A 23015-nucleotide genomic window follows, 5' to 3' on the forward strand; every position below is an offset into this window, starting at 1 on the left:
CGAATCTTCGTTCTTGTGCCAGCCTGGTATACCCACACTTAAGGTGGTTTATCTTAGGAGGCCCACAGACCACCAACTCGGTTGACAGCAAGGGAAAAGAGCAACCAACCGCCAAAGGGTCCACAGATGAGCAACGTGGTCAATCACTACGATGAAATCGATCATTTCGACTTACAAAAATGTGCTGTGACATGTCCTTTCGTTTGAGATCGAAAAATCTACTTCGTTACACTCCATTGCAAGCCACAGTGATGAAAATATCGAGCAAAATAAAAGTACTAACTTCACTTTTCGTTTTGTTAACTTAAGTCAACAGATTACTGATTGCTGGGTGTGCTGGACGGATAAACCAAACCTGCCACTGCGACCAAGTGGTCTATTGTAGTACACAGGCAAGCTCGTAGAGCTAGACCTCTTCATCCAGTCCCATCCTGCTCAAAAAGGAGATGAGTTGTTCTTGAATACCTCCAGGACCATCATCGGAGAACCAAAGACTCCAAGTCTGACACAGAGGATGTGTTCAATAGTTTTGTCCTCCTCTAAGCAGAGTCTGCAGAGCGGGTGATTGAGGATACTGAGTTTTTTAAGATTGGCTCTTAGTCTACAATGTCCTGTGAAAACCGCCATGGTAGATCTCAGATTGGTTCTAGAAAATCCTAGCTAACGACTGGTATATGGATTGGGAGGCACTGAAATGGCTTGTGCGAGTGACGCAGTCCAGGACGGTTGCGCCAGTATTCCAGGACCTTTTACCTTATCCAGCTGTTATCCAACATGGGTTGATCAATACGCGGTCTTCTTGAGATGCTGTTACTACCTTGAGAAAGTAGCAACTGATATAGGTCTTGAGTCCTTTTTGGTGTTCTGGATATTAATACAGGCCTAAGACGCCTAAGAGTCGTTATCGTGAGGAGACTCGACAAGATATTTTATTGGCAAGACAAGATGAGGCTTTTCTGGGTCTCGTCTCGAGCCTTGGAAAAGTGTTGCTTGTTTTCCCCATTATCATCACCGCGCATATCCGTTTTATTCTGTACTGGCTTTGTTATTGTTATACAATTTGAATCCTCTATTTTACAGGCGATCTTGAATTAAGATTTTTGCCTACTGAGGCCAAAGAGCCTTCGAGCCTTGCTGTTCAGCAAGTATTCTTTGTTATCCTACTCCCAGTTGGCTGGATGACAATCGAATTGTTAGGCTTTTGGTTGAAAGTGAGAAATGTGAGGGAAATGAATAATAACCAACTCAGGAAATCGCCGATTGGAACAATTCACAGCTCGGGTTTAGCATTAATCCACACGGCCATAAATCCCGTGTAAACTTCGTATTCCGGCTAACGAGTATAGTTCCGCTCATCACAAGTGACGCCGACGATACCGCCAAAGGAGCAATTATTCAAATTCCTGCCGACGCTGATTTCGTCCCACGGTAGCTTGGTGGCAACGCCGATATTATGTACAACCGCAAAATTAGTCCGCTATACCCCGCCGTTCGATCTGTCCCGTAAGTAGGAACACACCCCCAGGGATGCGAATTCGGATATTGAATATTAATCCACGATTCCGCCGCCCCCACACCCCCAAACCCTTCCGACTCATGAAGATCGACTAATTGCCAGTATAATTCGAAGGGAGTGAGCCGATCTGGGTCACCGTAGGCCTGGCAACGGCGCGTAGTTCGAGTCCCGGTTCATATCTCATTTGGTAAATGGTCGGACCACCCCCGTCTCCGGGGGTCGATGGGGGGCGACTTCGCTTTCGTTTTCAATATTCCGCCAACGACCGCCGGTCTCGAGGAGGAGGGGGTTTCCAGATAAGGCCGCGATGATTAGGAACGACAAAAACGTGATAATTCTCTTGTGTCGGGAGATCAGGGAACAAACGAAAGGTTGGCGATAAGAAGCGGGTGAAACTTGTTTGATTTTGTTCGTAGGGTCCTTTTGATCGGAAGGGGGTGCAGTGGAAATTGATTCTTCCATACTCGATTCGATGTTTTTGGAGTATAAGGGTGGTAGTGAACCTGTAAACACATACACGTGCATTCTACGTTGAATTTTTAATTTAAATTCAACCATACGTTGATTCAACCTATAATCAACGTTGATTCAACCTATAATCAACGTATCTGATTCAATCCGTTTCTGTACTGACCAATAAGTATCCTTATCGTGCTCCCCCAATTCAATAATAAGTGAGGTACAGTACGTGAACGTTGACTAAGAAACCGTTCAACAACCCGTTACTGTAACCACCAAAAATAACGTTTTCTCATCGTTCCGGCTCAACGTTTCAATGAAAAATAAGAAACTTCGCATCAGCATGGAATAGCAAAATATTCACCAATTTGAAATTAAGACTCGCCTTATATACAATTGGACCCAATTCCATGGAATACAACAATCCTAAGATTCAGATTGACCCTATCTGTGTTTAATCGAAAACTGCTAGTTGGTTTATCACAATAAGTCCCCAAGAACGATATGCCGCAACCGTGTGAAGGGGTAGAAAGTGCCTTGCTCATTGCATTTCGTCATTTCGGCGTGATATCTTCTTCGTTTCGCTCGGTTTGGTATGACGTCTGAGTGCCCCGACCAATTAAAAGCTCTTTCACCACCGTATCAAGGGATGAATACGCGGGGGCACTTTGTAACCTGCAACGGGCCCAAATTGTGGAGTAGTTGCTCCGAGAGTAGTTTCAATTCCCGTATTTCTGTTATCCGCAGGTATTCACTTTTCCCTGATACAAGATGTGTAAGTGGAGCGGGAGAGATGCGGCGTTGAGCTCAATGTGTTACACGGGAAAGCTTCCTTTAATTGCAATTGACTACTTCCTCTAATTCTGGTGGATTCATTCGTTTTTATTGGTAGAGTTTAGTTAATTGGGTATGAATATGTTTTTTTCATGATTGAATTGACATTCACAATTACATATAGTTGGTGTCAGATTAATATAAGGGGACATACCTTGTACCCTGTAGAGTACCTCTACCGAATATTAGACCTGTATATAGGGGGAATTGTCTAGGGCAGCCTGTCAGAATAGTAAAAAAAAAACGATCATTGTACATACTCGAGCGTGTCAGATTAAGATATATGTGGTTAATTTCATGTTGAAAAGTATATATTCTCTTAATCTGACAATTTAAGCATGTCGAAAATGTGTGGGAAGGCGCCAAAGTTGCAAAAAAAAAACTTCACGTGTACATTTTCGAGCTCGGTGGCGTTTTGTCTTATTTTGATGCTAATGATTCAAGAATAATGGAAAAAATATAATCTGACAGTTTTAGCAAGCCGAAACAATAAAAATTGGCCATAAAGGTCACAAAAATCAGTTTTTTTGAATTATCTCCTTCCCTGGGTTTCAAATCTTTTTCCCATTCATTATAAAAGTTGTAGAGCATAACATTTTCTACAAATTTTGTCCCAAGCAATTTTTTCTACGTTCAAACTTTTTTGAGATATATGGAGATTAATGCTAGGTATTTAGCGATACATGCTGAAGCGAAAATTCACTCGTTGAAAAATAGTACATTCTAAGGTTCAGTCACAGACAACAGTATAATTTTCGTGACTAATTTCGAAATTGTCATCATAGAAATACCTTGTCATTTTGACAATTGTAGTATAGACTGGGATTCTACATTGACCTTGCCCTTTCCCATGTGTGGCTAAGCTTCTGGCCCTTATCGCCGTTAAGAGTATGTGAAATTGCTTCAGACAAAAGTTGTGGAGAATTTTATTTTCTACAACTTTCATAATGAATAAAAAAACCATTAGAGGTACAGGGAGGGAAATATTCGAAAAAAAGGGATTTTTATCATCTTTAAAGTGTCAGATTAAGAAAACCCCCCCTGATTAGTGTCAGATTAATGGGTCGACATGTCTACAACATCCAGATTAACCATTTGTATGAAAATCTGACACGCTCGAGTATGTACAACTAACGATTTTCTTTTACATTTTCAAAGGTCCGCTGTGACCTTGCGTCACGTCCAAATTGTCAGTCCCTTGAAAAGTAGCTTCATTTGGGTCCAATTAACATATCCTCCAAAAACCTGACACGCTGGAAAACAATTTTTTTTTACCATTTTCAACTCTTCGTACGGCCAGTCCCAACGCGCAAACTGTCAGATAAGCAAGAATTCATTATCAGAGACACGTAAGGCATATACAGTACCTTAATCTGACACGCTCGAGTATGTACACCTGACGATTTTTTTTACATCTTTGAGACCCTGCAGACGCTTTCCCCACCGCTGAAAGTGCATACATCATAGAACCTTTTTTTCCTTCTACCATCTAATCTTCAACATCCACTAGGTCTCCACGACATAGCATCGTCGGCTCCCCAACTAATATGTGTACCAGGTACTTGAAAACGACAGATCGAAAAAAACAGAGAACCAGTAGGCCGGAAGTGCTGTCTGAAGAATCGAATCGTAATTTGCAGCGCTTCTCCAATTTTCCTTAGTCCAGGAGAAGCAATGTGTGGTTAATAGCTTAAACGAACTCCCATTATCTCCCCAAGGGCCCCCATAAATCTGAATTACCAACGGGTTCGGCAGTGCCTCGCCGAACTTATGAGCTTTGGAAGAAATTTTCGGTCTCGTTATTCTATCGGTTGGAAGGTATAAATTACACTTTTGAATCGGGGGAAATATGGGAGGGTGCGAGGCTGCAGTTTTATTGGTAACGCGGGAGTGAGGAGGCAGGGGAGACAAGTGAAAATTGCCAATTCGACGATGGAAATCTAAACGAAGTGAGATAGGCTGATGAAATTGCTTGGAATAGATTCTGCGTGTTCGAAAGCCTGAATTGTTCATTTTTCCATATTTCACTTTTGAGTTCACTTTGAACGGCTGTCTACAGTACAATTTTCCATTGGCTCAACAACTCATTCGTTTTTTGGAATCTTCGTCGGAAGATTCCGCTAAAGTGTTTCCATTTTAGTGTTTTTCTTCACATGAAACCCTTTTCTATGCAAGCTTTAAACTATAGAGTCATTCGGGGTAACTGAGCGTAGTGGGTAAGTGTGCGCAGTGCGTATATCTCGACTATGCAATGTATGAAAGAGGGGTTCATTTGGGTGAAGCAAGGGCGCAGAATCCCCAGATTAGTTTTTCATAGGAGTGCGCCGTGCGACGTTTCGTTAACTTTTTATTTGCAATCAATCAAATTCACTAGTTTTCTTGTTAATTTTTAGCATCTCTGCACGTTCTGCCAGGTCCAAGTTCCGAGTCCGACAGTGTTAAACAATATTTTATTCGATCATGGGCATATTAATCTAAATATATAATAAAAAATTTTAGGTTCTCTTAGCTGCTCAACTCTATAAGAACGTCAATTCAAATTTTGGCTTACTGGGGAAAGTGTGCGCGGGTAAGTGTGCGCATAGATTCATTATATGGGCATTAGTTCAGTGAGGAATAAATTATGACATTGTTGATTTTCTTGATTAAGACTCGATCAATATTGTCCTATTTGTTCAGAAAAATATGAAGAGCCACCAACAGGGGAATGTATCAAGTGTTGTGTTCACCAGGAATTGTGGCACGAAAAATACAGTGCTTATAAAAAGGTGCTTCTGTATTGACAATAAACAGCATTTCTCTAATATTGTAACATTTTGATGACATTATTTTGTGATTTGTTCTGATTGTGTGGTTCACTAAGCACTGCGTTAACTTTCCCCGTGAGGGGTTGCGCACACTTACCCGCAACACGGGGCATGTGAACGCACTCAGATTTTCTCTATTAAATTCTTTTTTGCGGAAAGAAAACGTTTTTGTTTGTTTGTTTTTTGATGTTTTCTTATAGATTAGAAAATTCTCTATCTTATGAATATGTTTTAATTTTCCTAGCTTCAACATTTGAAACAGGGTATGGCTTGAAACTTGAAAGGGATGAGCACTTAGCCCCCATGAAGCCCTCTCAGATGCTGTAGTTCATTGGAACTCTGGACCTGGAGGAAGAGCTGTAGAGGGCGTAGTTGAGCCAGCTCTGATAGGGGCCACAATTGATAATTCTTGTCTAGGTAGGACTAGGTAGATTTCCACAATCTGCCTTAGAAGGGAGTTTCTCTGCTCCTGCAGAGAATACCGAGGTTCTATTAGAGTGAATCAGCTCAGTAGTTTTTCCATATGGAATCATTCCACCCCTTTGTTGGGAAATTGTGTTGAATCCTAGATATATCCAGAAAACCCCGGGGCTTCCCCATACAATCAATGAGAAGCATCCCCGACTCCAACGATATAAGAACGTTCGTCGAAACGACGTTTCTCGCTAGAAGACTCTACGGCCGATTAAATTAGAGGTAGATCGCGAAAAGCTGCTGCCCTCGCGGCTTAGGTGGGCGATCTGGCGGCTGCTCTCGTTCTCAAAGGGATCCCGGGAGCCGTGGGTGGGCTTCTTGCTTAATTTACTCTGCATAATTTACCGAATGAATTCCGCCGCGGGATTACCCGAGCTTTCGGCTACAAATAAATTCTAACTATCCGATGGGGCGCCTCTTCTGGATGCCGATAGTTGGATTCCTCCTTTCCGGTGTAGAAATACGCGGGCTGGTTGAGGTACATCCACGAATCCCGAATATGAAGCAGGGAATGATACTCCTAATGTTGCGTGAAACATGAATTTCTTTAAATTGCCCAAAGCTCAGGTATGCTAGGATCTTCATCTTCTGCCTGATGAACGATAATTTGACATGTTTGTCCTAAACACCATCAGTGGCAACGAAGTATCGGATACTCCGACCAAAGAAGACGCTAGAGCAGCACTGATTCAATTATCGGAGTTTCTAATTCAATATGTAGCAAAAAATTTTGGGATAGAAGGAACTCAAGGTCCTTGAGTGTCAGCAGAGCCTTCTGGTCAGCTTCAGTCTAAATTTTCATCCACCAAAAGCTCCAAACTATGGTTCAAATCCTCTAGAATTCAAGATTTTATAGCAGTCTTACCTGAACATCACAGACCCTCGCAGGTTTTGCCAGGATTTTAAAAGGGTACAAGTAGGTAGGCTTCTGCATTTATCTTTTTCATCAAGGGATTGAGGGTTATATTTCATCTGTGGATCTTTGTAATCCCCACAGCTCACATTGCCTGGTGAAGTAGTCGGTTTTTGGAAGGAAATATACCGAAAGAAATCCTTAAACAGTTTACGAGGATAAATTCTTAGCCTACTATAGAATCAAACAAAATTTCAATGACAAAATATTTTATTACTCAACATATTCTCCTCTTAATTGGATACATTTATTACAGCGAACCTGCAACGTCTCTAGACCTTTCCAACAAAATTGTTTCTTCTTGCTCTGCAAACCAGACCTCCACAGCTTTTATAACCTCCTCGTTGGAAGACAATTTAAGACCTTTTAAACTTTTTTCCAGTTGAGGAAAGAGATGATAGACGGATGAGGCCAAATCTGATGAATAAGGGGGTGGTTCTAGTAATTCAAATCCTAAATCACGAATTTTTTGCATGGTAACATGAGATTTGTGTGCAGGGGCCTTGTCCTGCAAAAACGAAACATCTTTGGATAGCTTTCCGCGTCTTTATTCTTTAATTTTTTTCCGTAGAGTGGTCAGTAAGGTCGAATAGTAATCTTTTTGTTATTGTTCTACCCTTATCCAAAAAATAAATCATGGCAATCCCAAAAAAAAACTGAAGCAAGAACTTTTCCAGCAGATTTTTGGACACGAAACTTGTTTGGTCTTGGAGAACCACAGTGTCGCCATTCCATCGATTGTTGCTTTGTCCAGAAGATCGTAGAAATGTACCCTCTCATCCATAGTAACAATTCGATTCAAGAAGTCTACGTCGTTTTCAAATCGAGCACAGATCGAACGCGATGCTTCTACCCTTGCACGTTTTTGGTCAACATTCGAACATTTGGGGATCCATTTTGCAGCAATTTTTCTCATGTCCGAATTGACGTGAACTGTATGACGAACGCGTTTGTATGAAATATTCAGTTCTTCAGATATCCGTTTTAGCCCAATTCGACGGTCTGATAAAATCATGTCATGAACTGCATCGATATTTTCGGGGACTGACACAGAAACTGGCCTTCCCGATCGGTCATCATCTCCAATGAAAAATTTACCTCTTTTGAATCTTGCAGTTCAATTTTTCACGGTCGCATACGAAGGACATTGATCACCAAGGGTATTAAGCATATCTTCGTAAATCTGCTCACCTCTTAACCCTTTTAAATACAGGTACTTGATGATGGCTCGATACTCCAATTTTTCGATTTTCACAATTTCGGTGGACATCTTCTTTCTTTCTATTGATTGCGTAACTGTGGTTTACTTTTTGGACCTCAAACTTCACACTGACACTTCTAATGAGTATTGTTCGTTGCTATGGTAACGCAATATTTTTTTATGCATGGAACTGGTCTAGACTAACTGGATATCAATACATCCTCGTATTTTGCCCAACTTTGGGTGTAGTCAAGGAATGAGCCCCTTACCGTTGTTAGTAAAAGTGACAACACAGCTTTCCAAATGCATTTCCGGAAAAGAGCAACACCATAATCCTCAAAATACATCCGACTTCTCCAAATCCGCATTAGTTTCGAATGTTAGCTCAACGACTCTCAAAAACCCGTGACAACTCGTCGTTAATTCAACCCTAAAAATAAATCCGTCCCGATATTGTTCTCCAGTTATCCAGAGTTATCCGATGTCCGCCCTGCTCATGTGGATTTCCAGCATCCGTTGCGAGCGTCAAAGGAAATCATCACGGTCCGGTCGTTTTTCCGCCGGTGGAGAAAAAAATTCGAGTGCTATTTTCGCAACCGTACTCATGGAAGAATCGTGTTCCACAATCATCCCCTAGCCGGGCTCACCGCTAGGCATCCTCCGTATAAAATGACTCCGAAATAAGATACCGTTGAGTGTGGTTTGAAGGGGAAAGACGTAACGCTTCTCGAGAACGCCGAATCTCTCTGGTCACTTCGACCGTGGATTTCGGATGGGAAAAACCCGGAGCTTTTCTTGAAATTCTTCATTCGACTTGTTGAACATTCGAACTATTGACCTTGTGAGATGAACAGACTGATGTTGTTAACGTCTAACATTGAAATAAAGGGTTTTCCAATACTCCTTAATCCAACTCCTCATATTAAAATTGCAATAAAACGAAGGTTGTTTGGAGTATCCAAATGAAATATATTTTATTGAAACTATACACTTCTCCATTGTGAATGAAATTCAACATCAGGAGGAAGATCTTCCTCAGAAAGCATCATATTATATTATAGTTGGCACCGCAAGATCAAATGAGCAAACTGATGTTCACCACTCAGACAGTCTCAAGAAACATAACCAGAGCAAGTGATGGATAAAACAGGTGTCCTTGGGACTCTTTTTCATTTTCACAAGTACCAAGATACCAGGTGTCCACATGAACTTCGAAAGAATAACAGAATTTCTTTCTGTCAGTATTGACACTTGTACCACTACCACTATCTTGCATTGGTCAACGCTGCTGCTTCTTCTTTTTACTGCCGCTTAGTCAGAATCGGAGCCAAATGGCTCAGCAGACGTACTCTATTACTGAAGAGTCAATGGCACTTATGGTAAAATAAGACTACCACTTTGTGATAATGGAGAGTAGGTATAGAAGGAAGTTACAGGTAAAGTTAAAAAGAAGATAATTTAAAATAACGGAACACAATGAAAAGTTCGCCGGTGAATCACCATCTCCATCAAGAAATTGCGAGATCTTGAAATTTCTTGACCCAAGACAAGATTCAGTGTGTCAAGAAAACGTCAAGACAAGATTTTTTCGACTTTCTCTCGAAAAAAGACAAGAAATTTGTCATCAAGGCAAGTGTTCTTGTATTTTCGACCCCTATTCAAGAGTTCAAGGTTAAAACAAGACTAGATCTGTTTTTTTACGGAAAATCACGTAGTCTCATTATGTTTCAATATGAAAGGAGGACGAACTAACGAAGGAACTCTTCAGAGATTCTCGCGAAAAATTTCCCCAACCGGAGAAAAAGCCAGAAAAGAGAACGAATGTTTTCAAAGCGTCCTTTCACAACACTGGCTGAGCCCTGGTTCAAATGCAAACGAGATACCTCCCTTTTAATCAAACAATTTTCATCCCCCTCACTATAAACATTTCAAATTTGTGTAATCTCCTAATACCGGGCTGCAAAACATATCCTCCTGTCGACGTTTAATATTTAATTACGGGTAAATTTTCCGTTATTCCGGAGATCGCCCCAAATTCACCGGAAGATGGGGTATTTTGTCCGGGCATCTCTTTGGCGAGGAAACGGGTCTTTTTCCCTTTCAGTTAAATTTCAAATATTTGAGGTATACTAGAGGGGAGAGACGAAATGGCGTAAGGGCGGTTTCACGGGGGTGTAACATAAACAGCGTCGCTTTTCGTGTTCGTGTTCTTTTATCAACGAATACTTCCACGTCGATTCTGCTTCATGGTCATAGGTAACAGTCTCCATAGTCCATAATCTGATTCCAAAAGTTTCCAAAACTTTCTGCCCCCGTTTCCTCTGGCAAAAACTCCAAATCATCAGTCTCCCATCCCATAACGTCCCATCCCCCATAAAATTCAATTTATACGCTATCCGTACGATTCCACCCAAACTCCAAGATAACCCCCGACTAACGCCATCTCGAATCCGATCGTAAAACTTAAGTTGCACCCATCAAGGGCTCTAAAAGTATCGTATCAAAGCAGGGTGATCGATAGCAGCCTCAAGGAATAATTTCCGACTCTAGATAAATGCCGTAATGGCAAAATTTGAACGTTACAGTTTCGCATAACTCCGCTCGAGTGCTTCATTAAAGCCTCCTGTTCACGTTAACAGATCTTTATGTGTCTTGTAACACCCATGGGATCGGAAAACCGACTCTTCGGAGCCGATGGGAAAGTTTTATTGGTTGGAAGACTTCCAACAACATCATCATACGATTAAACGATTCCATTAAACTAGCGCTACTGCTTGCCATATCGAAACTGATAATCTATTCCTTCTATTTTCAGGTGGAAAAGTGCCTCAAGATAGAACAATTATAAGAAGAGTCTTACGAACAGTTTCCCTGCCTCTTTTTATATGTATGTGTATCATTTCCAGTTGTGGTATCATCATAGCCGTCAGTCTGATGGTGTTCAATATTTGGAATAGTCATAGGAGGTGAGTAAGTGATAACTTTTGAATATATTAGCCTTCGATTTCAGTGACCTTCATGTAGATTCCTCTGGAGACTTCAGAAATACTTTCAGACCTTAATTCTCCCTAAATATTCATAGGAGATGAAGCTCAAAGATCCGTCAACTTCTTCGATGATACTACTTTGTTTTTATCCATCACTAACGGCACAACTCTAAGCTCCATCTTTATCAGCCTGAGAAGACGTCAAGTGAATAAGTCAGTGGATCAAGACTGATGATGATAGGTTTGTGAGACCATAGCTACTAGCTGCTACTGCAACCTATAGGTCTATTGTAACTCACATGCGAGATCTTTATGTGAGTGTGTAATCTGAAGCTGAGCATTCGTAGAGCACGTTCTCATGAGTTCATCTGCCTCCAAAGTCTCTAGGTTCATCAACGATTCCATACCTGAGAAGGCGTGCTTTGGGTCTTCAGTATTTCGGAAATGCAGCTATAAGAGATCTTAAATATTCTTCACCTGCATTTTTCAGGGCATCTGAAATTTCCCATTTTATCCATGATCTGTCTCTTAATCGAGCAGGCATAGATCACTCGTCAACAGTTGGCAACTGCGTGAGTATCGACCCACTGGAGGTGTTTCAGCCTGTATCTTCAGAACCTAATTTGATGCCATTGGCCTACAAGGAAAAATAATTTCCAACAGTAACAAAGCTACAAGACTAAACTCTACTCGGGCCACAGTTGAATCTCTGACAGCTATCGAACGTTTCCTGGTGACATCTTCTGAATATTCCGTACAACACAGCATCCTCACCAAAGCACAGAAATCATATTCAAGTTGAGAACGTTCGCGCCTAAATTGGTAATCCGTTCAAGCTGGAAAGACACGTCCATTATTCCGGTTCGCAGACAGAAATTACAGGACTCAGCGTTTCACTGAGGCGGACTATAGGGCCGAATTCTGTTTAGTATATGACGTCATAAATCTATCGGTTCCCGTTCTCATCTGATTCCTAGTTAGCCATAAATTTTCGCTTTACATCCGACGTAAGATGTTCTGGTAATGGGTAGTCATCGGCATTTTGCCTTACCCCAGAAATACGCTCACAGCGACCGTCTGAAGGTGATATACAGCCCAGCAGTTGGGCTTCTGGGGGTCTATTTCCATCGACGTATTTTCCGGATACCTCCGTCTTTCGGAAAAACAAATTTATTCCGGAAAACTCGACGATGATTGGAAATTTATGATAGGAAACGGCTCCGGCTTACTTGTTGAAAACCTGAATCTCATTTCGAATCTTTTCCACAGGGTGATCCAGTCATCCCATCCAGTGTGCAACACCATAATGCTCTTCGGCATCATCGTCTGCATGACGTCCGTATTTCTACTGGGATTGGACGGTAGATTCGTTTCCCCGGAAACTTATCCGTCGATCTGTCAAGCCAAGACGTGGATGCTGACGATAGGGTTCACCCTATCCTTCGGCGCGATGTTCAGCAAGGTGTGGAGGGTACACCGACTGACCACCAAGGCCAAAAGCGACCCCAAGGTCAGAACGGTAAGTGACGAACAAACATTTACATTTTATTTGGGAAATATCAGGTATTAATCTATCTTGTGCGACGATAGTAGCTCTTGCACTTCCACCCCCCGTATATGCATCACTGCCTCTAGTACGATATTCATTCATTCATTTATTCATTGCTGTATCTCGTTACCGAGAATAAATCTACAAAAAGACTATCGGTGCGATCAAACTTATAATTTCTTAGGGCTACTTGCGATTGTATGCCCTCATGTGACTGAAGAGACCCAACCGTGACCTATAGATCCTTCCACACTCCGGGCATGGATAGTCACCAACCAGATCTGGCCGCCGCTGTATCCTTCTCGAGTCTCCATTATAACTGTGCACCAAAGACCTCCACTGTGATCATTCTAGCGCTAGTGGTGCCCAGTTATGATTGGCATTAACTGATTTTCGGGATTGATGCAGTAAATCCTTGAACCGTTCATACTGGCCTCCTGGTTTCCGAGCTCCCTCTGAGAATTCGGCTCACAAAGCTATTTTGGGGAGTCTTGTGACTTGCATCCTCAGAATGTGGCCGCTTCATCTGAGTCGGGCCATCGTTACTTGAGTCTCAATCGTCACACAACTCGCGCGCTGTAAGACTTCTGCATTCGAAACTTTGTGGAACCATCTGATGTGCATTATCTGTCTTAGATGATGTTCTTGCGTTTGTTCAAGCTGTTTAATATGTCGCCTGTAGGGCGTCCAGCTTTCGCTTCCGTGAAGTAGCGTTGGGAGGACCACTGCTTTGTAAACAGCTGTCTTGGTCTTCAGATTGAGGTCGTGCTTTTCAAACACTCTGTCCTTAGCTTCCAGAATCCCCGTGATGCTGAATGGATACGGTTGTGTATTTCCGTGTCCAGGTTAGCCCCAGTATTTATGAAACTTCCCAAGTATTTGAACTGCTGGACCTGTTCTACAGTTTACGATAGCGTTGTAGTGATCAGCCTCTGAGCACGTTTTCTTTGGGGAATTTCAGCTTAATCTGGAAAAGCTCTACAATTTCTTGTTCTACATTCCATCCCTCCTATTCGTTCTGGACTTGTTGTTATATTTTCTTCTCCCTTTTTTTCATAATAAATAACAGCAAGATCCACATCTCATGTTAGCGATGTTATTCCCAAAGAGAAACGAATTTCATCTAAGATCCATGTCGTCCTCTACCCCTAAGACAGATTTATCCCTTTTTCCTCATTTTATTACCGCCCCAGTAGGATTTATGGAGAATATCACTTCGGGACCTCGCCACAAATAATTCTCCTATTTTATCATCTGTTGTTTATGTTTCCATTTAATTCATGTGAGTCCTCGTTGAAATATGGGGGAATTCTCCGCTGGATTGGGATTTATGCGAGACGAAATTTTTTCGCGGAGCAAATGAAGTCGGATGTTTATGCTTCGAATGGCGCTGATGCTTCATACTCGAGAAATTCATCGCAAATTGAATTATATGCAAGAATGAGGAAATGCTGCTCAAGAAACAGGAGAGTATGTATTTAATTATCGAAGAAAAATGAAGGTAGAAAAGCATTTATCATACAGGGTGAAATTGGATAGTGAGGAAAAATTTAAGGGGTGATTCATTGTTTAACAACACTGCGGGGCTTTCGTATATCATCCCCCTACAGATGGCACCATGTTCAAATCTGGAAATAACTTGTAGAAATATTTTAAGAGTAGATTCTTGAGTTTAAACGAAACACTTTTCCCTTTACCATTTTTTAAAAGATACAAGCTGTTGAAAACCCATAAAAAAAATTGATTTTAGTTCACTCTCACAGACGGTTTTATCGAATGAAATGAATTTCGGAATATACTTTTTCATTCATTCTATGAATCTTTTTCGAACACAAGATATCACCCACGTTTTCCAGTTTTCTCAATATGACCATTACTTACCATGAAAATACCAAAAATTCAAAGAAGCCAACTCTTGAAACTAAGTTGAACCTTGTCTAATGAACATTTATGAAATAAAAGTATTCCTCATATTTTCTCGTATAATGCGTCGTTTCTGAGTAATTTGATGTTCAAAAATTAAGAAGTATCTGTGAAAATTGGCTGAATACAACTCTGTTTAAAAGATCCACAGATGTGTAGTGTTACAGATTTGACCACTTATTCTGAAGGTAATATTGTTTTTCCAGAGGTGGAACAGCTCATTATGAAAACTTTAAATTAAAATCGTAGGTGTTTCTTTTGACCTCAAGAATAAATGTACTGTCAAAGATTCACCATGTATATTCAACATCACTTGTTCGAACGTCTATTCACATTATGTCATCTCATTTTTCATTAGAATTCGCTTTCCCACTTCTCTCAAATTTCCATCACATCCCTTCAAATATCCTCTCTCAAATCGGAACGAAACCTCCCCAGCCTACTCGCCAACTTCACTTGTTACAACTTCAGTAAAGGACGTATCATCAAAAGACAACATTCAGAAACTCTCCGTTTTCCGCGTAATTTCTCAATGCAACTGTCTAAAAACGGGAAATAAGTCAGTCCGAAGTGACGTTGAATGACGGTCGCCATATCTTTGAGCCGCTTTCATATCCCCTTTCTATTCTCTTCCAGCGTTTGAGGGAAGTTTCCTCGGTCTGGAAACGCTGGGTTTTCCTAACAACGAGAATTTTGCGTCGCATCAATGGAAACATCGGCCGGAAAATTCCCTTTTGAGAACGTTCCTATTCATCGGCGGGAAATGAAGAAATCGTGCGTTGATGGATGGTTGTATCGTTGCTAGAGGCTGACCAGGGAAATTACACGTTTCGAGCAAGAACACTGGCTCTTGTCGTTTACCCCACATTATATAGGAACATTTTGTTAAACTACGACATACTTCAATCGAAAACAACCAAAAAAAAAACGATCCAAATAAATCTGGTGGGCATCGGCAACGTAGCATAGTGTTGACAACACGAACTGTAAGAAATTTCTCCGTTTTATGCCAATTCCCAGGTGGATACAGTTGGCGCTAGATCAATCGAGTATAGTCTCATAATTCCAAGAATCTGTCTACTGCAGACAATAATGTGAACACTGTGCTCACTCATAAACTCGTTCTCGGTAAATACAAATCGAACAACATTGCTTTCCACATATACCTCACTGTTCCAGGAAAGGAATCTATCCCACAGTTCCATTTTCACGTTACAAAGTGGTTCTGCCGCATAAAAGGGATTTTTTTATCGTGATATCAGCGAGGTTTGAAAAATACTGGCCTCCCAACTATGGATATTTGATCAATTCGAAAAAAATCCGATAACGAACAAAGGAAATCGAACGCCTATGTATCCGAGGACAATTCATTGCGTTTGTAGGCCAAAGGGGAAGGTAGATTAATGAGGATGGGGTTTGGTTCTCCTGGGTGAACGAAGCTTTATTGTTTTCGGCTTACTGTGGATCACAAGAAGATGAATCTATCGATTTAAAACGAATCCTGGTCCGGGGAAACGAGGCATATGAATGCTTCATTCGGAAATAAAACCTGGAAATCTCTCAATGGAAAAAACACAAACGTTTACATGGCAAAACTTCTCCTCTTCCTATTAATAAGAATCCACACGATTTGCAAATGGCGTCGATGTCAATTTTCATCAGTCTAAAGCCTAAATCGCCTTTGACATCACTTAGGGATGCCCAACGGCTTATAAAATCAAGTTTTTTCACTTCGGATCATAGATATCAAGCCCATTTTCATCAGATTTCATCCATATCACAAAACGATCAAGCAGCGATATTCTTCTAGCGCCAAATTCTCATATTGTATGTCGTTTATTTCAGAAAAAGGTACAGCCTTGGAAGCTCTACTCGATGGTTAGTGGTTTACTAGTTATAGACTTCGTCATATTGATCGTATGGCAGATACACGATCCCCTTCAGCGAAGGGTCAAAATCTTTCTCCTGGAGGACCCTGAGGACTCCTTGGACGATTCCAAAATACGTCCCGAATTAGAACATTGCGAGAGTAGAAACAACAGTGTTTGGCTTGCTGTGATAGGCGCCTACAAAGGACTGGTTTTGGTACGTATATTCTGTATATACTTATTTCGTAAGCTCTATTTGTGGTGAGGGAAACAGGAACACACAGCGTTCCTTCCATGGCTTTATAACTCAAAAAAATCTTGCATAACCCAGATACTGGAGTTCAGTTGGTGTAGCTAAGAACAGCTCTGATTAGGGACATAATAGAGCTTACATTGTTACACCTCAAACCACTCTGCTTGAGGCAGCACTGTTGGTTGGTTGCTGTAGCTTACTCCACAGAAAATCCACCTGATTTCCTCTTTTTCTGTTTCAGATATTCGGCCTTTTTCTGGCCTACGAGACCCGGTCCGTCAAAGTGAAACAAATCAACGATTCTCGCTACGTAGGGATGAGTATCTACAACGTGGTTATCCTGTGCTTGATAACGGCGCCCGTAACCATGGTGATCGACAGCCAACAAGATGCCAGCTTCGCTTTTGTTGCCCTGGCGATAGTGTTTTGTTGTTTTCTGAGTATGGCCCTTATCTTCGTGCCTAAGGTGAGCATATCCCTCGAATGTTTTCCATTATAGGGCAACGTATCCCGACAGAATACGTTTTCGGGTTGTGTAATCAGCTTTCGTCGCTCGCTGTTGAGAGAAATTCAGCTCTTCTTATACCAATTCTGATTTGAATAGCTCGAGACCATGATATAAGCAAAAAATTTCAAGTTAAATACCAGTTTCATTATTTGAACTTAATTAGATTTAATAATTGAACAAACAATGCACAACAATTCAGCTCATGAAGAGCAATTTCATCATAAGCACATATAGACTCTTCCTGACACAAATGTAATATCCTCAGCCAATAGAGAATTGATCTAGTTTCATTTTACAGGTGATAGAAGTCATAAGACATCCCAAGGATAAGGCAGAGAGTAAATATAATCCAGACGCTGGGGTATCCAAGGAAGATGAGGAAAAATATCAGAAACTGCTAAGTGAAAACGAAGATTTACAGAGACTCATAGCACAGGTATATATAAGGAAGTATTCTAATTTTTTAACATATTTTCAGGATTTTTTCGAAGGTCACCTTTCGAGTCCCATATCTTCCTAAAAAATCATCGTAGATCTAAATGTGATACATATTTTAAAAGAGCAACTCTTCTAGTAACAAATCTCGAAATTTCGTTACCCTAGGTGCCACCGTCTGGTCATGGCAAATTTTTAACTCACACCATCTTTTTGGGTAAACTTTCGAAGGTCAACTTTGGACACGCGTATATCCCAGAAAAAATCATCGTAGATCTTAATGTGGTACATATTCTAAAAGAGCAGCTCTTCTAGTGATAAATCTCTAAATTTCATCGATCTGGGTGAGACCTTTCGTTCTTGATGATTTTTTTACAGACACCATCTTTGGACATGCGTATCTCCCAGAAAAATCATCGTAGATACATATTCGTACATATTCTAAAAGAACAATTCTTCTCCCATATAAATCACCTCTAAAAATATTCCCAATGTTACAGAAAGAAGAAAAAATCAAGTTGCTGCGAGACAAGCTGACAGAGAAAGAGGGCAAAACCGCCCTGCCCGTCATCACCCAAGGTAAGGACACTCTGATTGTGGCGGACTTCATCACGGATGCCGGTACTTCCGACTCCGCCTTCGGCGGATGTACTTCCGTTTATACGCGCTCCTCAAGAACCAGCCAGTCGGACATAGAGTTCAGCGAGAGCTACCTCTGATCCAAGCTAGGCCGCGATCACTATTCGACGGACGCCACTGCGCGGTGCAAACCCAGAAGGACGGGTCTGGTGGAAAAGGTTGAGGTGATCAGGTCCGGATCTGTGTTCCTGTGACCCTCAACTTTGACTTAACCCCTTATGCCCCCTGCCCTTGTCTCTCCAATTGGTGTTCATACGGAAAATATTGCCTTGATCTGGTGATTTCCTGTCAGTAGCCTTGAAATAACAGTGAGAACTGGCGGTCGTCATCTAGTGATCGTCGGATATTAACGGTACAAGAATAGAACCTTGCAGGACCCCTCTAGAGGCCTGAGCCTACTTCCTTCGCATGAAATGATATCAGTGATGCTTAGTCTGCCCCTTAGGGGATGTTTAAATTCGAAATCAGACCGTTACTGACCTGAAATCTCACCCCGAGTGCTTTGTCACTACTTCCAATGTGATGTGTAGGTGTAGAGGTATTTCGAAATGAAGGCCTGTCTCTAACTTTGGGCCTAAGTATTTCGTACATGAATGTATTCGATTATTTATTACATATCTTTCCACCATCTCCCTCATTTTACATCGCTGACTTCCATATATAGATAAACAAATTTCTGCACCTACCAGTCAATTATCTTAGGCACGAGAAGAAACTAGATATCATAAATGTAGAGACCCTTTTTTCTGATAATGATACGGACCACTTTGAATCGATAATTTAATTGATTATAAGTGAATTATCCCTTATACATATCGGTCTACTTTTCTGTTCACCAAAAAAAAAAATGTTCACCGAATTGAAATTGTAAATATATATTTTGTGTACCTCTCTGAGACTTGAAGTTTCTGGCTGGTTCTTGTTAAAAGAATTTTATAGTAATTAGTGAGTTTCTGTTGGAAATGTGGAGTTGTATGCTCTTCAACATATTCAGATAAGGCTCTGAACATAGGAATAATATGGATAGAATGGCGTTTTTTCCACCTATTTACAATTTATTGTTCACGATCCACTCTCCCGAGTGTTTAGCCTCGTGTTCTCCACTTTTCTATAATAGATTGATTGTCCTCTAAGTGAGTAGACGTTGTGCTATTTCGCAGACGCTTTGGAGCCTCAACAAAATGTCTCCATTCGTGAAAGCTCAAGCTTTGTGTTGCCCTTTGCATATGTTTGAGTCCTGAATATGTTGAAGTGCATGCCGTTTCTATTTAGTCAGTCATTCTGCTTTATAGTGAAGCTTCAGCCCATCAGCAAATGCATCTCGTTATAACATAAAGATCTAAAAAGAACATTCTTTGCTCCCAGCACACTGACATTTATGTTCTAACGAGATAGAGTAGATATCTTTGAGCTGTAGTTTTGGGAGTGAAAGGTTTTTCTTTTTAGATACTAAAGACGAACGAATATAACAGAGGTGACTGGAAAAACAACGGATGGTTGTCTTGGTAAGGTAGATAATTGGGACTTAACAGTTGTGCAAATACACGATTGGTATAGGAAGGAACCGTCGACATCATAAGCTGTTGTTTTCCCCGAATTTTTTATTCGATAAGCGACAATATTAGTCTGTACATCATCCAGTTGTTCGAATGAAGATTCGAATGTGATCCGGCGTGGGTTTTTTCACAATTTTATGTGAAAATTATGGTTCTGCATACATGCAGATGTTTTCAGTCAATTCTCATTCTTATAAGATATATTGATTTTGAATTGATCAAACATCACCACTAAGTTGTTGAATAATGTTATCGATATTGAATATATTTTCATCCGTATGTGTCGTAGATGAATCGAAAATGTTATTCGAACTAATCTATGCTTTTTCATCCTTTTTATATTGTTCGAGAATCTTTATTTTTTCCTAGAGATGAAATCGGCTCAATGTTTAGTGATATTAATTAGGTATATTGAGGTTATTAAATGAAAGCTGATATATATTTCAGTATGTTGATTATGATATTACATTGATCCTATATAATGTGAGCAATTTAATTGTTTTTCTTTTTATTTTAACTGTGATACTTAAATAAATCTATGTTATAACGAGATAAGAATTAGGATAATAAACATTATCGAAAAGTCATAAATTGAATGGTACCGTTGATTTTGATTTTGCTTGTTGTGAAAATGAGAGTTGGTTCAATTGGAAAGGGCTCAACAAACTCTGATTTTTTCAACTTACGCTGGGTAATCGTTGTTTCATCATCAAAATATGACAATCTGGAAAATTGTTGTGATTTATTTCATCATAATTTACATAAAAAACATATTTCTTCTTCTATCTGCTTAGTTCACCTATTGTTGAGGTCTTTCGATAAAAGCAGTCATTCACTTCGGATATGTCTGAGTTGCAAACATATCAACAAAATGAAAACGAATCGTTACCTCCTAAATGTTCAAAACTTCCCAGTAATCCACGAAAAATTCAAACCAATCGAATTGTATCATTGATATTCTGTTTGGTTTATATTTTATGTATCTGCAATAGTTTATTTGTTGTTATTATATAAATAGTTGTATTACTTCGATGTCTAGCAATATGTTTATATGTGAATTGTTGAATTTTCATTAGTTTTTTACACTTGAAAAACTTATCGGATCCCAATCGTTCGAAAAAAATTACATTTCTCATTTCCGCTCACCGTTTCGAAATTATATACCCACCGCTGGCAATTCTCGAACGATTCGGATTGGGTTCTTCGTTGAAGGGATGGAATTTTCAGTGGAGAACCACCCGAAGCAGGTTCAAACCCAATAGGGCTCAAATTGGGTTTGTATACTGATATATTGAACGAATTTTTGTTAGTGCTCTGTTGTGTTTGAGAGTTATACGAACTGGTGAATATTGAATAGTGACTATTTCTTGCAGTTCAACTGTTGACATATGTGTTCAAACCCAATCAGATACCTAATCTTATGTCAAATTAAATTGCATAAAAGCACTCTAGTGTTTCATTACTCTAGTACCTAGAACCCCAAACCAATTTCCTGGACGTGTAATTGAAATAATGAAAAACAACAAGGAGGCAATTGGCAAATAGCTTTCACGTGATCTACTTCTGCCAATTAGATTGCTTGCCTTCTTGATTCTAAGTTCTTGGGAACGCTGCCTGAATCCAACATGAATCAGAGATTACTTATTCAAAACGATGTGAATTTTAGACATAATTTTATCATTTTCAAGATATAATACCAAATCGAAATTTAAAAAAAAAAGATTGAAAATGAGAACCAAATCAGCCAATTATTTGACATATGTTTCGAAAGGCATAGAGAATCCTGGGGTATCCTTAGTTATCTCTGACAGGACATTTTTTAAGGGTTTTTCATATACCCGAATAATAAGATTCTATAACAACATCTGCGAATGCAAGAAACAACACTTAGTATATGAGGTAAGTCAATTTTGCGTTATCTGATGGAAAAGCAGCTTCTGAAAAATTAAAGATACTCTTATTTATCCAACAAACCTAGCTTGTCGTCCCCTGCAATCAGTTCTGCACGCAACACACCATACGCGCCATTGTATTTTGTGTTGCCAGGGTTGCTATACTTGGGCTGATAATATCCCAGATAAAAGAAAAGAATTTATAGATTATGTATGAAATTATGTGTTTTATTTGTAGAAATTATTTCAGAATGTTTTCGCGATAATATTATAGAAAAATTCAAAAGCTATGATATGATGAATCAAAAATTGTTAATTTTTGAACATGTCAGATTTTTCAGTAGAGATAGAATAGTTTTTGTTGAAAATCAATGCATCTTAATTCAAGAAAAGGTTTCTCTTTTGGAATTCGAAACCGAAACTGACACATTCCATAGATATCTTCGAAAACTAATATTGTAATGACCAGCCTCAATTTAATTGCATTTTGCATTCTTTAATCAATAAGTTGAGAATCAAGAGTTTCATAAGCCTTCTGAACTAACAGACAAAAACACTCAGCCACCTGAATTTTCAGAATTCTGACTTGCAAGTCGGAATTCTGAGATGCACGTCACAATTCTGACTTACAACTCCAAATTCTGAGATAAAAGTCAGAATTCCGACATGCAAGTCGGAATTCTGATATAACAAGTCGGAATTCTGATGTAACAAGTCGAAATTCTGAGATAAAAGTCGGAATTCTGAGATACAAGTCGGAATTCTGAGATACAAGTCGGAATTCTGAGATACAAGTCGGAATTCTGAGATACAAGTCGGAATTCTGAGATACAAGTCGGAATTCTGAGATTCGTGTTCAGTGCTTGTGAAAGCACTTGGAGTATTTTTGTACTCCCGAGAATTATGCTCCTGGGAACTTTTCAAAACCTTTCTTAGTGCTTAGTGATTCTAGCACTTTATCGAAATTCCTACGTCCAGTTTCATAATCAAGTTCAAAGTTACTTTAAGTTTCTTTTGGTGTCAGTTTCGGTAGGGTTAAAGAAAAGCTTTAAAATTGAAGGGGCTTCAAGTTTGATTATGAAACTGACCGTTAGTCCTTAGTAATTCCTATAAAGTGCTCGCGAGAGGCCTTCGGAAATCGTGTCAAAACACGAAGAAGCGATCGACTTATTGTCAGCCTACGAGCATATATGGATACTAC

General features: G+C 40.0%; 1 protein-coding gene across 2 annotated transcripts in view; it reads left to right on the forward strand.

Annotated features, from left to right (window-relative positions):
• Window positions 1-21368, forward strand: part of LOC123314895 (gamma-aminobutyric acid type B receptor subunit 1) — a 118415-nt gene extending 97047 nt beyond the window's left edge. The window contains exons 9-15 of one of the 2 annotated variants that reach the window (XM_044900299.1): window positions 11020-11170; window positions 12461-12710; window positions 16509-16748; window positions 17026-17250; window positions 17591-17728; window positions 18228-18306; window positions 19813-21368. In XM_044900299.1, the coding sequence (XP_044756234.1) occupies window positions 11020-11170; window positions 12461-12710; window positions 16509-16748; window positions 17026-17250; window positions 17591-17728; window positions 18228-18306; window positions 19813-19835 (1106 nt within the window). In that variant the 3' untranslated portion in view covers window positions 19836-21368. Of the gene's footprint in view, window positions 1-11019; window positions 11171-12460; window positions 12711-16508; window positions 16749-17025; window positions 17251-17590; window positions 17729-18227 lie in introns of both variants that reach the window. The other variant, XM_044900298.1, reaches the window with a different exon arrangement.
• Window positions 21369-23015: the final 1647 nt, after the last annotated feature.

The sequence above is a fragment of the Coccinella septempunctata genome, chromosome 6 (assembly GCF_907165205.1).
Source record: "Coccinella septempunctata chromosome 6, icCocSept1.1, whole genome shotgun sequence".
NCBI classification, from domain to species: domain Eukaryota; kingdom Metazoa; phylum Arthropoda; class Insecta; order Coleoptera; family Coccinellidae; genus Coccinella; species Coccinella septempunctata.